At 36.8% G+C, this 15438-nt stretch overlaps 1 protein-coding gene across 1 annotated transcript in view; it reads right to left on the minus strand.

The window, feature by feature from the left end:
- Positions 1-7203, minus strand: part of myo9b (myosin IXb) — a 32242-nt gene extending 25039 nt beyond the window's left edge. The window contains exons 1-2 of the mRNA XM_056236357.1: positions 6928-7203; positions 5347-6243 (exon numbers count right to left, since the gene is read on the minus strand). Of these exons, the coding sequence (XP_056092332.1) occupies positions 5347-6183 (837 nt within the window). The 5' untranslated portion in view covers positions 6184-6243; positions 6928-7203. The remainder of the gene's footprint in view (positions 1-5346; positions 6244-6927) is intronic.
- Between the last annotated feature and the right edge of the window lie 8235 nt (positions 7204-15438).

Below are 15438 nucleotides of genomic sequence, written 5' to 3' on the forward strand. Positions count from 1 at the left end.
CTCTTTTTTCCAGAACTGTTGCAGAAAGTTGCAGTTTTTGAGAAATCATATTTAGTAATGTTATTTGTGCAGGTAAAGGTGGAATACATTACACACTGCAGTTTTTAAAACTAAACATTCTGTAGAAGGACTTTGACATGTGTACATGTACCAACAGGCTTTCACACTGCTCTCTATTGATTCTCAATATGTGCATACTTTCAACACGATCTGTGAGATTACCATCATTCAGGACTTTATCCTGTAGTAAAAATGTTTTTAAACAAGTAGTTTCCTTGTCCCACTTCCAAGTTCAAATTGTGTAGGAAGACAAATACTGAGGAAAGAAGGTCATAAAACACCAGAATAGAGTGAATAGAAAAAGATGTTACTTCTGTCAAATGACAAGTTTTTATACGATGGCCTGACAGAGCCTGCCTTGACATGTTGACAAATGCCGACTCGTTCTGGTATTCTGACAAAGCCAACACCCAGGGCTTCTACACATGAAACAGAAAAGTAAGTTCACCCAAAAATTAAAATTCTATAATCATTTACTCACCCTCATGTTGTTCACAACCCATAAAACTTTAGTTAATCTTTGGAACATAAATTAAGTCCATTCAACTAAATCTCTGATGATTCAAAATGTGTATAAAGTGATCATGTCTCTTTAAAAGACTTGGACTAAACAGCTCGATTCATATGGATTTATTTATCACTTTAAGAACATTTTTCAGAGTTTTGGGTGAATACTTTCAATGGAGGGACATAACTCTCTTAAGATTTCAATAAAAAATATCTTAATGTTTCGAAGATGAACGAAAGTCTGGGTTTGGAATTACATGAGAGTGAGTAATTGATGACTAAAAAAATCTATTTTTTGGGGGTGGGGGGCTAACTATCTCTTTAAGAGCTCAACAACAAGGCCTAGTACTGTACTGCTACACATATAACAGCAGTTAGGTGTTCTCTTCGCCCAGAGCTCTCTCTTATTCCTTTCACACTGGAGAAGTAAACGGACAAAGGTCACAACTGCACTCCTCAGATGTCATAACAGTGCATTGGCACCTCTTACAACTGTCAAATGAAACTGAAAACTGAAATGCAAAAATAGACTCTCAGTCAAAGTTCAGTGAAAGTGAGAGTAAAAATTCAGTGCAAGTGCAACAAATTTTACTCTCAAGATATGATGACCCAGTTTTTTGTGACCCATTTTTGTTTCTCAAACATCTGTTCAGTACTTTTCCAACACTATATAGACTTTTACATTTTAAGAAGTAAAAGTAATAGGAGTTTTTCCCTACAAAAGAGTTGCACATGGTTTCTAGCACATTGCTATGCAGTTGGCAAGTCTTTTGTATTTTTAAGAATGCTGTTAAAGAGTTGCTAGAGTGTTCTACATGGTTAATACTTTACTCGAGTCTGGTTACTACATAAGGCTGACAAATCTGATCAATTAGAAAGGTAAAAGCAAATCTCTCCTCAATAAGTATCAATATATATATATATATGTGTGTGTATATATATACACAAAAAAGAAAAGAAAAGAAATGATGCTTGCCTTGCCCAAAATTTCCACTGCAAAATATGCCACCCACATTGCTTAGGCTATATCTGGCTCTATTTCAGACATATCTCCTCTTATTTTCTTGAAAACGGGCTGATAAAGAATAAGTATGAATGTCTAAATGGAACATTTAGAATAAGTATGAATGTCTAAATGGAACAAATGCGCTGGTAATGGATTTTTAATGATGAACTCTCTACAGTGGAGTTGAGCTATACAATTCCATTATCTCTACAAGGGCTAAGCTGTCTGAATCAAAACATAAAACACAATTACCAAGGAGGTGGAGTCTCTAGTGGTGATGCATAATAGTTCAACAGTAGTACATGTGTAAATAACACTACCAGCCAAACAATGTGCATATTGTTAGAGGGGTACACCACGTGAAGGCAATACACAAAGGTCTCTATGAATTAATGAAGTGGAATACAGGGACAGGTTAGGTGTTTTTGATTCAACATAAGCAAAAGAAGAGACCATAGAACCCATCATGAAGCAAGCAACTCTTATTTAAAAGTACCAAAAAGTATCATAGCACTACCACAATTTTTATTTTATTTTTACCTTTACAAAAGATGTACATTTATTCAGTTGGAAGAGCATTTATATACAATAAAGGGACTTAAAGTGATATTTTACCCAAAAATGTTGTCATCATTTGCTCACCCTCAAGTTGTTCCAAACCTGTATGAGTTGCTTTCTTGTGTTGAACACAAACGATATTTTAAATATTGTTGGTAACCCGACAGTTGACAGCACCCATTGACTTCCATGGTATTTTTTCCTACTATGGATGGATGTCAATGAGTGCCACCAAGGCAGGATTTTTCAGGATTCTCTGATGAATAGAGAATTCAAAAGAACAGCATTTATTTAAAAATGGATATTTTTGTAACATTGTAAATGTCTTTACTGTAACTTTTGATCAGTTTAATGCATCCTTGCTGAATAAAAGTATCAATCTTTTGAACGGTCGTGTATCAAGGTACCTAATCTGGGAACAAACGGATTTCAATGACTCATTTCAAGTGGATCTTTTATTTATAATTTATGAGATCCAATAATCATCTAATCTATTTGTTTAAATAATAATTCTCATCAAATATTAATGGTCACAACTTCAACATATTACCAAACGTTTTTAACAGTCTCAATCTGCTTGCTTGTTCTGCTTCCTTTAGCCATAACACAAAAACATAACCTAATGTTTTTTTCCAACCCTCTTTATAAGAAATTCTATTTTAAACATCCAAGGCATAACACAAGTCGCTTGTTCCTCTTAACCATTTACTTTCTTTGTAAGCAAAACTGCAGAACTGAGAGGGGCGTTGACGTGCTGATAAAAGAAAGCTTTAAGAAAAACAGAGAACTTGTTTGACCGGTTTCGGATCAGATTGAGAATCCCACTTGGTCAGTGCATGACAAACGGTGACTGACAACTCAGTTTAAGGGGGCGGGACTTCAGGCCACAGTAAAGAAAACCCATGAATTATGAGCTATTTCCTCAGTAGAACTTCATTAGCACATTAGTGGCACTTCATACTAAATTCTGAACAGGAAATGTAGGAAGTGGACTGTTCAGAGATATACCAAACTTGTAATGAACACATTGTATAAACAGTGGAAAAACTCAAACTCCTGAGAGTGTTGTGAATTCACTTCATTGTTTATGTATTAACAATAGTAACACCTAAAAATATCGTGCTCAAGGAGACAGAGGTATGTTCGGAGTCCCCTTTTCCCTGGGAGATGCAGAGGAAGCTATGTGAAAGTCCCCTTGCTTGTGGCGTGGCCGAATGGTTTCTAGATCCTTATTTGACCATGCTTAAGGGAGGAAAGGGGAAACCATTCTTACACAATTTGTTGAATTTGATTTAAGGACAGTATCAAACTTTTCAGAGTTACATTGTTAACAGTCATCAACATGAACCGCTAAAAGCATGCAAAATACGAGAGGGCAAGCCATTTCCTGCACAGAGGTCATCATTTCCGCCTGAAAGAGACTCTTTATCAGTAGATCAAGATATTGAGATGAGTCGAGCAACCCAATAATAAATCATGAGATCACAGTTATAGACAAGATACAGTGTACAAGAAAGAAAATAACTTAAGTAGTGGATCTAATTCCATTTGTTCAGGTGTTTCTTCAACGTCAGGCACTTTTTTGTCCTGGGGGTAGATTTTTATACAAAATTATATTAGAAATTAGAAATGTCGCCTTGGCAAATACCTGAAATAAATAAGTTTGATTACTAAAAACTAAAGCTGAAATATAAATAATTTAAAAAGGTATATATAAATATATATTTTTAAATAAAATATGAAATAAAAATCAAATAAAGAATAAAATGACAAAAGAAAATGTAAACTAAAATTTAAATAAAATGGAAATGGAAAATTGAAAAAATAAAAGCTAAATATTAATATTAAAAGCTAAATAAAAGTATATAAATTATACGGAAAATAAAACTGACCTGGACACTGAAAATGTTATTCAATTTAGCTTATAAAGGATTAAAAAAATATTTTTATATAGCATGTTAAAGTTGTCACTTTTTGAGGGTTTGCAAAAACGCAACCGTTTTGTGCCTGATCCTTTAAACGCAAATGAGCTGCTGCAGAGGGCGGGGTTTCAAGAGTTCGTGTGTATTAGCAGCTGCGATTACCTCACGCAGACACACTAAAATGACAGAAACTGTTCTGCCTTTAATGTTAAAACGGAGTCAGACAAAAAAGATGGAGAGACTCAAGAAGTGACAACATGTAGAATGCAACAGGACGTCTCTGAACGGTTAGTTGATGAATTTATGTTGCTGATGTGGAGTTAACTATCTTCAATTAGGATATTCTGTCATGGTAATCTATAAATCGCTCGTTTAGGAACTGTTGTGAGATGCACACAGAGTGAATTTCTATTGCATGTGAAAAGATGGATGCTAAAGTTTGAGCTGACTCACAAATGTACTCTTATTCAACAACTTTTCCTCTTCTCAACATGGACTGCATGTTCCCGGGGGGCGGGGTTTATGTACATTTTAGGGTTGGTGATGTCACTAACCCGGGAGGAATGTCGTGTTGTCCCTACCAGCCGTTTGTTGTAGTCCTTTTCTTTAAAAGCAAATATCTTCCTTTGCTTTGAACTTTGAGCGTTGTAACTTTGCAGATGTTGTTTATACTAAAACAGCAACATTTCAGACTAAGTTAGAAAAGTGAAATTATACTTAACCACCCCTTTAAGGCGATGATACACGGGGGAACTTTGAGCAATGATGCTTGGGCACTTCCCATTGAGAATAGCCAACAAATTTCTATCTGGATACTTTAGATCGGTCGTGGGCCCTGTGTCTCACCTGGTTGCCCGTTTACGGCAACATTGCCCGTTTACGGCAACATTGCCCAGCAGCATTGCTTAAAAAGTTGCCCTGGCTGTGTATCATCACATTTAGACTCAACCTACTCAGGTCTCGGCCTGAACTTGAAGCTGATCTCAACTTATGTCCGTTATTTCTACAACAGAAACCCTATTAAACCCAATGCATCATTTGAAATGTGGTGGAAATGAAAAAGTCTCTTGAAGTGCAAAAAGTCCCATAGTTGAAGAAACACCATTTATTGCTGAACCCTGAACAAGGCTACAATAGCCACCATTCATCCAACGGACATAATCCTCGTAAAACAGCAATTACATCAGAGTCTCAAAATAACTTCCCATCTTACATCCGGTCCTGGTTTCCTAATACAACTAGATTGCTAACTTCAAAGAAGAAAATAAACCTCAAACCTACAGCAGAACTCACCTCAAGCACAGGGCCTGCCCCCAGGATAGTTCGTTCCACTCCACTAGTATAGCCCTTCTGGCTGAGGGCAGTCAGGCAGTGGATAAGGAAGTTGGTGCTTTGGGTTTTACCAGAACCACTCTCTCCAGAGATGACGATGCACTGGTTAACCTGTTTGTTCAGCATTGTGTGGAAGGCTGCATCCGCAATGGCAAAGATGTGAGGTTCTAGCTTGCCCAGAGTGTGGTTCTCATACATCTTGACATATCTGGGATTGTAGATGGGGAGAAACTTGAAGGGGTTGACAGCGATAAGAATGTTGCTCGCAAATGTGTAGATCTTCTGATTGTGGAAGCGATGTCTTAGGGTTCCCAAGATGCTCTCCTCTGTCAGCTCGGGGAGGTTACATAAATCGTCATATTCCTGAGGCTGCTGCGCAACGAAACCCCGAGTCACAAGTCCCTGAGCAACTTTTTCTCGCCGTACAGACGTCATAACCTCATACTGGATGGATCCATCCTTGCATCCCTCTTGAAGGGCGAAATAGTATCCATCACTTTGAGAGTGCTTATCTTGGGCCTTTCTAGGCCAGAGCAGGACTCTTTGAACAGGCAGATCGCTTGCTTCAAGGACCCACTCCTCTCCACCATACTCTTGGACCTCCACAAGGATGTAAGGCTTGGATGTGTCCAAGCTAAGTGCGGTGAGAGCCATCTTGATGACAGCGGCAACTGTTGCCTCTTTTGGGACCCTGAGGGTGCATCCTTGCCCAGGTTTGATGGACAACCTGGGGTAAATTTGCAGAGTGTGGACCATTTCATCCTGGCAGCTTGTACCCTTGCAGTTGGTGACATTCATTCTTTAAACGCACAAACATGCATCAGCATACCGCAGTGCACAGTACAGCATGATAAGGATCTGGAGAAGAAAGAATGTAAGTTTGAGCGAGAAACAGCAGTCAGACCACCCGTGTACATGTACAAACTTGTGTAATGTGGGAACTGTTAGCAGTTAATAAATAAGCATAAACTGTGACACAAACAAAATTAAACAGTTTTAATTTAATAATAAACAAAATATTTTCAATTTCCGCGTTTAAGTACTGCTGTTTATATCTATATTTATTCTTTACTATTTTTCTCTGTCTATTTGGTTGATTATTTCCTTCTGTTGCATGCGACTACGTGTTAACCATGTTAACATTTAAGTAAAAGTGATATTTTCCTAAACCTTCGGAACATAGAAAGGCACCGGTTTTGTTATTATATTTTTTGTGTATGTATGTATGTATGTATGTATGTATGTATGTATGTATGTATGTATGTATATATATATATATATATATAAAATTATTATTATTTTGATTTTTAAAGAAAAATACAAATGTACAAAATCCATCCTGGCATAGCAAATGTATTTCAATATAAAACAGCGCAATAAACGCATCCAATAATCAACAAACACGAGACAAACGTCAGGAGGACACGTTTTAAAACCATCTACTTGCAGTTAAGAAAATCTGACTAGTTGTCTTTTAAGAGATTGGCAATTAAAAACATGAAAGTAGCCTGAATCAAAATAACAACAATAAATCTAACTTACCTGTTTCAAAACACCCTCGTTGAGTTCCACAGCGGAGTCCTTTCCAACATGGAAAAAATCCTGTCGTGCTTTCCAGACAAAACTACTAGTAAAAGCCGTCCACCTGCATTACTGCGTAACCGGACACGTTAAACTGACATACACGGCACAGGTAAACAATTAAGAGTCTGTTAACACTAAAAGTGACTGACACGGAGAAATCTTCAACGACAAATAAGGAAGACTAGTATCTCGCCTCCAGAATGTTGACGACGCTGGCGCCTTGTTACTTCCTGACATCGCAGTGTGATTTAATTGCAGCTGATGTGTGTGATGATGACACGCTGCCCTCGCCTGCATTCAAATTGCCATTGCAGTTGTCACGCGCGGACGCAGGTGAACACCTGACCTGAGGTAAACCTGCAAATTTAACACAAACTATTCCCATTCAAGATCCAGTACCCCTCTCAAAAGTCACTGTAAAGTAAAAAAAGAGAAGAAAAAAAAGAATTTATATATATATATATATGTCATTCTAGAATTGGGTGTACATTTCGAGTTTCCTAGATAAACCTTCTTTTATTTAAAAAAAAAAGAATCAGTTTTGAATAATAACACAAATTATATTAAACTATCTCTAAAAAATAATGCTTTATGTATATTTAGGGAAAAAAAATTGGAAATATGAACTAAATGACTCCCACTCCACCTATTATTGACTGTCTCTGCCTCCTGATTCATACATTCAACTTGAATTATCATGAAACAAATAAGTCTAATTTTACAATATTTTTTATGTTTACTCTATTAAGTTATATAATCAATTACAAATAATACAGAAAATATATATTCTATGCAATTTAATTAATTAAAAAAAAATAGATTTTGTCTGTCCCTACGTTCTGGTCAACTCTATTACTTCTGTTATAAAACAAAATAAACCCTCCAAAGCATTTGTTTAAAAAAAAAGCATGTGAATTGCACCAAGGGATGTCATTTCCTCTGGTGGGAAATTCTGGAAAGCAGTATGTCATTATTCTTCTCTCATTAATTTGGACAAAATGTTTAGGATACACCAATAGTAGATTAAGTATTTGTCAAATCTATTATTGTGATATTGCAGTGAATCTCTCATTCACTTTTTCAAAAAACGATAATATGGTGAAAACCCATAAAATTCTGTTTTTAGACATGCCATGTGGTATTGAGGTTAGCATTTTGAGCTAAAGCACAAAATGGTTGAAAATATCAACTCTGTTATCGTCAACTCTGTTATTGTCAACCCAATTTGTCTATAACAGAGTTGACAGATTTTTCTGTATTGTACACTGATGTTCATTCTTAATATTTTAAATCTTACAAGTTTAAGATCAGCAAATATTGAAAATGTTGAATTTAAACTGCATTCTATGAAAATAAAAAAAGTTTAACAGAAACAAAAAATCCTATTTTTTGTTTTCTGTCTCTACTTGAAATGTACCCCATTCTGGAATGAGTCATATTTGTGTGTGTGTGTGTGTTTAGTGACCGTACTTCACCATGTGTGTTTGGTTCTCACCAGTAGGTGGTAGCATACAACACCAATCCCTTCCCTTTAGCAAGGTCTCAAGGGTCCCTCACTATGGATCCTTTTCACAGATAGTCCAGTCATTTTATGAAAAAAGGTAGAACAAATTGCAACAGAAGTAAACTCAACTGATTTTGTCCTGAGTAAGATAAAAAAAGCCCAAAAGAATCCCAATTAGGGGAAAGTTTCGAAAAAGACCCAAATATAGCCTAATCATACACCTATTCATTCTTTTTCTCACGTGAATAGGGTAAAAATTTTAACTTTTAGATATCACCATGTAAATTACTGAGTTGATTACTTACATCAAGACAAAAAAAATGTATTACAAGTTTTTTTTAGTTGTTTGTTTACATGGACAAACGTGCATAATCTGTGCTAATTTGCATAAATACCACAACAGATCTAAACATTGGGTATAGCCAGGTGAAAATGTCTTGTTGAATCTTGTTGACATATAACAGTAAAAGACTTAATGTTAAGGTCTGAATGGATCCCATTTAGGCTACTCATGAGCATTAATACATAGAGGCAGGAAGAAGTACTTTAGAAACCAGCCTTTATTAATTATTATTGCAGAGATGGGGTTTAGGGCTGGGTCCGTGGGACTGTTTCTGGGGGATGAGTCTGAGGGAAGAACAGGAGACACAGGTAAGGAGAATGCAGAAGACAAAAGGTAGGTCAAATAAAAAGTGGCTGCTCAAACAATCAATCCATGTAGGAGAAACAAAAGGAAATCTTTATACCTGAGTGACAGCTTATGACAGTTGAGTGGATCTTGAATGAATGACTGCATCTCTGCCCCTTATGGTGACATTTGTTTGCCTCTATAGTCTTTTACTGTAAGATGTCAACAAGATTCTACAAGACATTTTCACCTGGCTATACCCAATGTTTAGATATATGTTGTGTTATTTAGCATATACGTAATTAGATTATGCACCGTTTGTCCATGTTAACAAACAATTTCAAAAAAACTTGAAATACATTTTTTGTTTGTCTTGATGTAAGTAATCAACTCAGTAATTTTCAGGATGATATCTAAATGTTAACATTTTTACCCTGTTCACGAAAAAGAATGAATAGGCCGGCGTATAAATAGGCAATATTTTGGTCTTTTTCGAAACTTCCCCTAATGGGATTCTTCTGGGCTTTTTCCCCTTACTAAGGACATATTGAGCATACAAAATCAGTTGAGTTTGCTTCTGTGTCAATTTGTTCTAGGTTGACCCCCATTTTGGCTTGAAATGACTGGACTAAGACTGTGATGACGCGTATTAACAGTCATGAGCATCGTAAATCCTGCAACGTTTATATATATAGCCTATTATATATTATTAATATACATATATATTATGTATATTTATAACACTATACTTTGTATTTTATTTGGTAAACAATGACATTACAGTTTAATTTATTTGCAATAATTAATTAATAATTAAAATAATTAAGAATGAATATTACTTTTTGATAACTTAGCAGAAAAATAATTATTTTATTTAAGATATGCTAGTTGTGTGTCATTTTGTGTCTGTTGTTCTGTTCGATAATTACAAATCTTTTAGTCTGATTAAACACTCTAATGCTGAATTTTTTTAAAACACTATCACTAAACACTATTTGATTTTTGTCTTAATACTCAGCTTCGCTCTTCCTGACTCATCTCTTATCCTCTCTCTGTAGCTATATATTTTCTCACTCTCTTTTTATGTGTTAACATTGCATCTTGTGAGGAAGGGAGTGGTTAGAAGAGAGAGGGGAATCACTGTTTCCGCTTTTTGCAGCGGTTCTCGGCGAGCGGACATGCGCTCTGAATCACACATCACTCTAACCACATTACAGCATAAACAAACATCTGGTTTCCATAGTAACATGCTCTCTGCATCCTAGCAACAGAATAAATACCAAGATGTTATAGAATAATAACTTCGTGTGAACTTTTTACCAGAGCACGTATTTTTAGTGGTTTTAAAGGTTGTGGATTTTTAGGTTATGGATGTGAATGATGGTTTCACACCATCCCAATCTTATAGCATGTCGTTTTGTAGAAACATGTATAGAAATGGATATATACCACTTCTTTTCACTATTGTCACCCTCCTTATAAACCCTTTTGGGACATTTATTTAGTTTATGACTTTTGTTGGTAAAGTATTTGTAATTGAGAATGTGATATTTATCATCAATATCCATGATAAGCCCACTAAATTACTTTTGTCTTGACAAATCTTTCTTTAACATGGTTGACAAATGACATGCATTAAAGACAATATAAAATACAGGGGCTATAGTTCAATAACTTGCAGTTAAAGGAATAGTTCACCCAAAAATGAAAATTCTGTCACCATTTACTCACCCTCAAGAGTTTGGTTGTTCCAAAGCTATATTCATTTCTTTCTTGTGTTGAACACAAAAGAAGATATTTTAAAGAAAGTTGGATTGTTGGTAACCAAACAGTTTCTGGTCCCCTTTGACCTCCATAGTATTTTTTTCTTCTTCTATTCTTTAGAAGTCACTCTATATATACACAGATTCTTTTAATGTTATGTTTTAATGTTTTGTGGTGTGGGTTAGTCCTGTCTCACAACAAGATATAGTCATGGAGGCAGCAGATCCTGATAGGTATGCATGACAACATTCATTTTATCCCAGCTGCTGGAGACCCACTATGCTGCAGACCTGGGACTCTACCCCCTGGGACTCTACCCTGGGACTCTACCCCCTGGGGGTCATTTAATGGCACTTTCTGGAGAGTTTTGTGCAAAGAAATGGAGAAATTGAGTCTTACATGATATGTGAAAAACTGCAATGTTAAGAGCATATACTTTGCATTGTTGTAGTATCAACAGGTATGTAGGACATTTAGCATTTACATTGCTGTTAATCAGTCATCACTTGATTACATATTGTATTGCCTTGTTATGATATAGTGACCCATACAATGTGCCAAACATAATGTGCCACATGAAGAGACAGTGCAGCATATGACAGTAGCAACAGCTGAGAAGATTTGGGTCTGTGGTGACCAGGTCCACCTCACACAAGCATCCTTCTCCCATTCTCTCTCTTTACTACAACACACATACACACAGCCTACTCTGCGTCATTTCACACCAAGGTAGCCTATATGCACAAGTCACAAAAATAAAATTAATCAATCCTTGTGGAAAGGTTGCTTGGTAGCTAAAAGTAGGTACAGAATTGTATTTCTGTAATTCACACAGATCAAGCACAAATATGCTGACTGAATAGAATAGATAGTTTATTTTGAGTAGCCAGCTGGTTGTCTTGGCAGTTTGCTGATAATCCGGCGTCTGAACTAAAATGCTCAAAACATCTCCTGAGAAAAATCACATAGTCAACCTAGTCTTGGTTATTTAATTTTGATTTAGTCTTATTTTCCTTACCTTGTTATCATTCAAGGCCAGGGCACTTTTTGTACATTTCTGAAACTTTTGCGCGCTTCCACATCCCGCGCGGATCTCCCAGGAACATTCATATTGCTGCGTACATTTATCCGTGTCACCAAGATGCGCATGCGCGAGCGATCATGGTCGACAAACGTGTTCCAGACATCCCATTTCAAAAATCTTTCATTCACCGCCAACGGTGTGTGTGTGTGTGTGTGTGTGTGTGTGTGTGTGTGTGTGTGTGTGTGTGTGTGTGTGTAACCATAGCGACAAAACTCCCGTGTCTGCTCCAGTCGGACCCTGCACTTAAGCCTATAATTTTGTCTTTAAAAATTGAATTATGTATTTAGAAGTCGCAGAATGGATTCATTTGGAGACTCCGAAATCGGCAGAGATAGGCAGGCAATGCAAAACAAAATTTTAGATTTTGAAATGGGCGTAATGGCTCCTACGTACGCGTATGACTGTTTAAACTAAGCAGACAGATTTCTTGTTATCCTATGCTGGGAAGGGATAGAATATGAAAGATGGTGGTGAAGTTTAGTTCATAGTCAATAAAACAAGAAAAGACGTGCGGCCTACTCTGTAAATACTGAATACAGTATTTTTCTTTGGCTGAATTCAGTTGAATTACTGCATGAATGAGAAAGTAAATCGTCTGCTCATGCTCAGAAATTTTTTGTGAGGAGCATTTGCAGTTTATTTGAGGGTTGAAGAAAGAGCAGAAGAGAGTGAGAGAGAGAACGAGAAAGGGAGAACATATTACCTAATTTGGCATGTAATGGGCGGATTGGGGGTGGGTGGAGGGGTATCCCTCATAAACATGGGTTAAAGTCTCCTCACTGATTGAAAAGTCAGATCCAAGACCGCGCCTACTTGTTTCAGACTGAGCACTTCGAGAGAACGACAACGGGACAAGGGTAAGAAAGAGGCAGAGGATAGTTTACTTTCATCTTTTTAAAAGCAGACGTTTAGAGCAGCCAGCACCGTTATGTTTACTTATGTATGTATTGGCTACTGACATAGGCTAGCCTACATTCTTTATAGCCATAGCTAGAAAGTGTTTTACTTGCGTTCTGGATTCTGATGATGGCGATACAAATGCTTTATATTATACATTATTTTATTCATTCAGACTTTGATTGTGGCGTAGTGTGCATCCGTAGCGATCAACTGGTCAGATAAAATTAAATAAAATGTAAAATCCATTACGCTATTTCCTCGAGCACCCGTCACGTGTTGCGCTCGCATGTGGAAATCTTGCATCTTGAATGATGACGGAGACAGAAATGTACTTTTCTATATTTATTTACTTGACATTCTGACTTTCAAAAGTTTTAAAGTAAAATTAATATCCTGTATGAATGGGCGCGGCACGTGGGGAGGCGCGCCCACTTGTCGTGTCTGGCAGGATGGTGATCTCATTTCTAGCTAAATGTCATTTTCATGTCCTGTCGCTTTTAGCCATTTTATTCAATTGATCCGTTCATTTAATACAATTTGTTTTGATTCACTGCTTCCATAATAGCTTACATAAAATTAATTTAATTTGATGTTTTCCATTTGAAATAATGCTTTTCCTTCCATTCTGGTCTTCATAAGACCAAACGGTTTCTGATACAAAAAGTAATTTTTTTCACTGAAAAACATTTTGGCAGTCAATACAGCTGGCACATTCATTTTTCCCCTTCTTTCTGCACCAGGGACTGTAGAGAGCTTGTTTTTTTTCCTGTACAGACAAACAGCAGCACTGTAACCAGATTAAGAGAGAAAATTTAGTTATAGCCTATAACCTATATGGCATGTCTCAGACATCAGCGTGCCCTCGTCTAGGTCTGTGTCAAGCTCACCAAGCCATGTCATGTCCTGTTTTCTCATATGTGTTTCCTTGGATCTAATTACAGATTTTTTTTTCCTTGACATAGGCAATTTCTGCTGCTGACGGAGAAATTGAATAATTGTGTATTGCATTGAATTCAGCAGCATATTCCATCTCATCATGTTAAATAGCCATGAGTGGATGACAACTAAAGCAAGGAGAAGGTTTTGAGGAGGAGAAGGTTTAAAGCAAGGAGAAACCCCTTTCACTATTCTATTTCTGTAGTAACCAATTCTGAAAGGGAACGAAAGGAGTATAAAAAGAGAAAAAGGTTTAAAGGGGTGTGTGAGGTAGAACTGCAAGTAAGGAAAGAGAGGTTGGGGGAATTGAGTGGAAAACACCGGCACATCCCTCTCATTTTGCAGTTTGATGGGATGCAGAACATCTGGAATAGATCAGCAAGTTGGAAAATTTGACACTAGGCAGAGAAAGAGCGTAAGAGAGGCAGAGAGGGGAAAAAAGGAGGGAGCAAGGGATAAATGACTCACAGCTAAGTTATTCCCGCCTGTGTTTAAAATATGAGTCGTTGTGAGGTGAAAGGGCATGCTTTTTCAAACCCCGCTGCTGTCTGTCCATATGTGGCTCTGAATGCATCTGCGTGGCTTTATGCTTTTTTTTTTACGTCTTTATCACTTTTTGTCCCTTATTTCCTAACTATGTTCTCCTCTGTCCACTTAACCCTGAAAATGTAAACATGCATGCCTCTATTGTTTACTTGAACCTCTCCGACAAGATGAAGGAGGTATTCCTGGCTGTTACAGAACTGTGTAGGAGGGCTGGGAGGGGGCCTCAATGCTCCGATTGTTAGCCTATCTGGCTCCTCCCACAAGGTTGATGACAGATGGACTGTAGGGTTGAGTAAAGGTCTCGCTTGTGCAGAGTTTGTCTAAATAGCTTGAATACGTTACTGAGACTCCCAGTCTGGAATCCTGAAAGAGTCTCAGAGATGTTTTGTTGTAGAGCACCAAATTTATTCAGTATGTGACCATTTAATTTGCATGAATACATGGCTTATTATTCTACAAGTTTCACATTGTGGGGAATCTTAACATGTGACCAAAATTGAAATGATTGTAATCACAGATTAACTTCTGATTATACTCCGTAAACAACCTCACTCAGCCTTGATATTAACATGATAAGTTATCCAAAAATTCAAGTCATCATTTACTCAAACTCATGTTGTTGCAAACCCGATTGAGGAACACAACATGTGATTTTTATAATCTGAACAGATTTTTTAAACACTTGGCATCAAACTTGGCATCATACACAAAGTCACACAGAAATATGCGCCTGGTTGCTATTGCTAGGAGACGCATGACAAACGAAAACAATATGCTTTCTAAAATTGGCTCAAAATAAAAGTTTGATATTTAGATTTTGAGCTTGTTTTGGAACATTTCTGCTAAATGCATAAATGTTCAAGAAGCATCTCAACATATCAAATATGTTTGATATCTTCCGACTGGATAGAATTAGTCAAAATATATTTGATTTTTCTGTTCCAAAGAAGAAAAAGCAGGTTTGCAACGACATGAGTTGCAGAGATGACAGAATTGTAATTTTTGTGTGAACTCTCCCTTTAATCTGTGAGAAATCTATTAGATGTTTTGTTCATATTGTGTTCTTTTCTTACGACTGACTGATTACTTTTTGTTCATTTTTCCTAG

The sequence above is a fragment of the Rhinichthys klamathensis genome, unplaced genomic scaffold (genome assembly GCF_029890125.1).
Source record: "Rhinichthys klamathensis goyatoka isolate OS25496 unplaced genomic scaffold, OSU_Roscu_1.1 h1tg000446l_1, whole genome shotgun sequence".
NCBI classification, from domain to species: domain Eukaryota; kingdom Metazoa; phylum Chordata; class Actinopteri; order Cypriniformes; family Leuciscidae; genus Rhinichthys; species Rhinichthys klamathensis.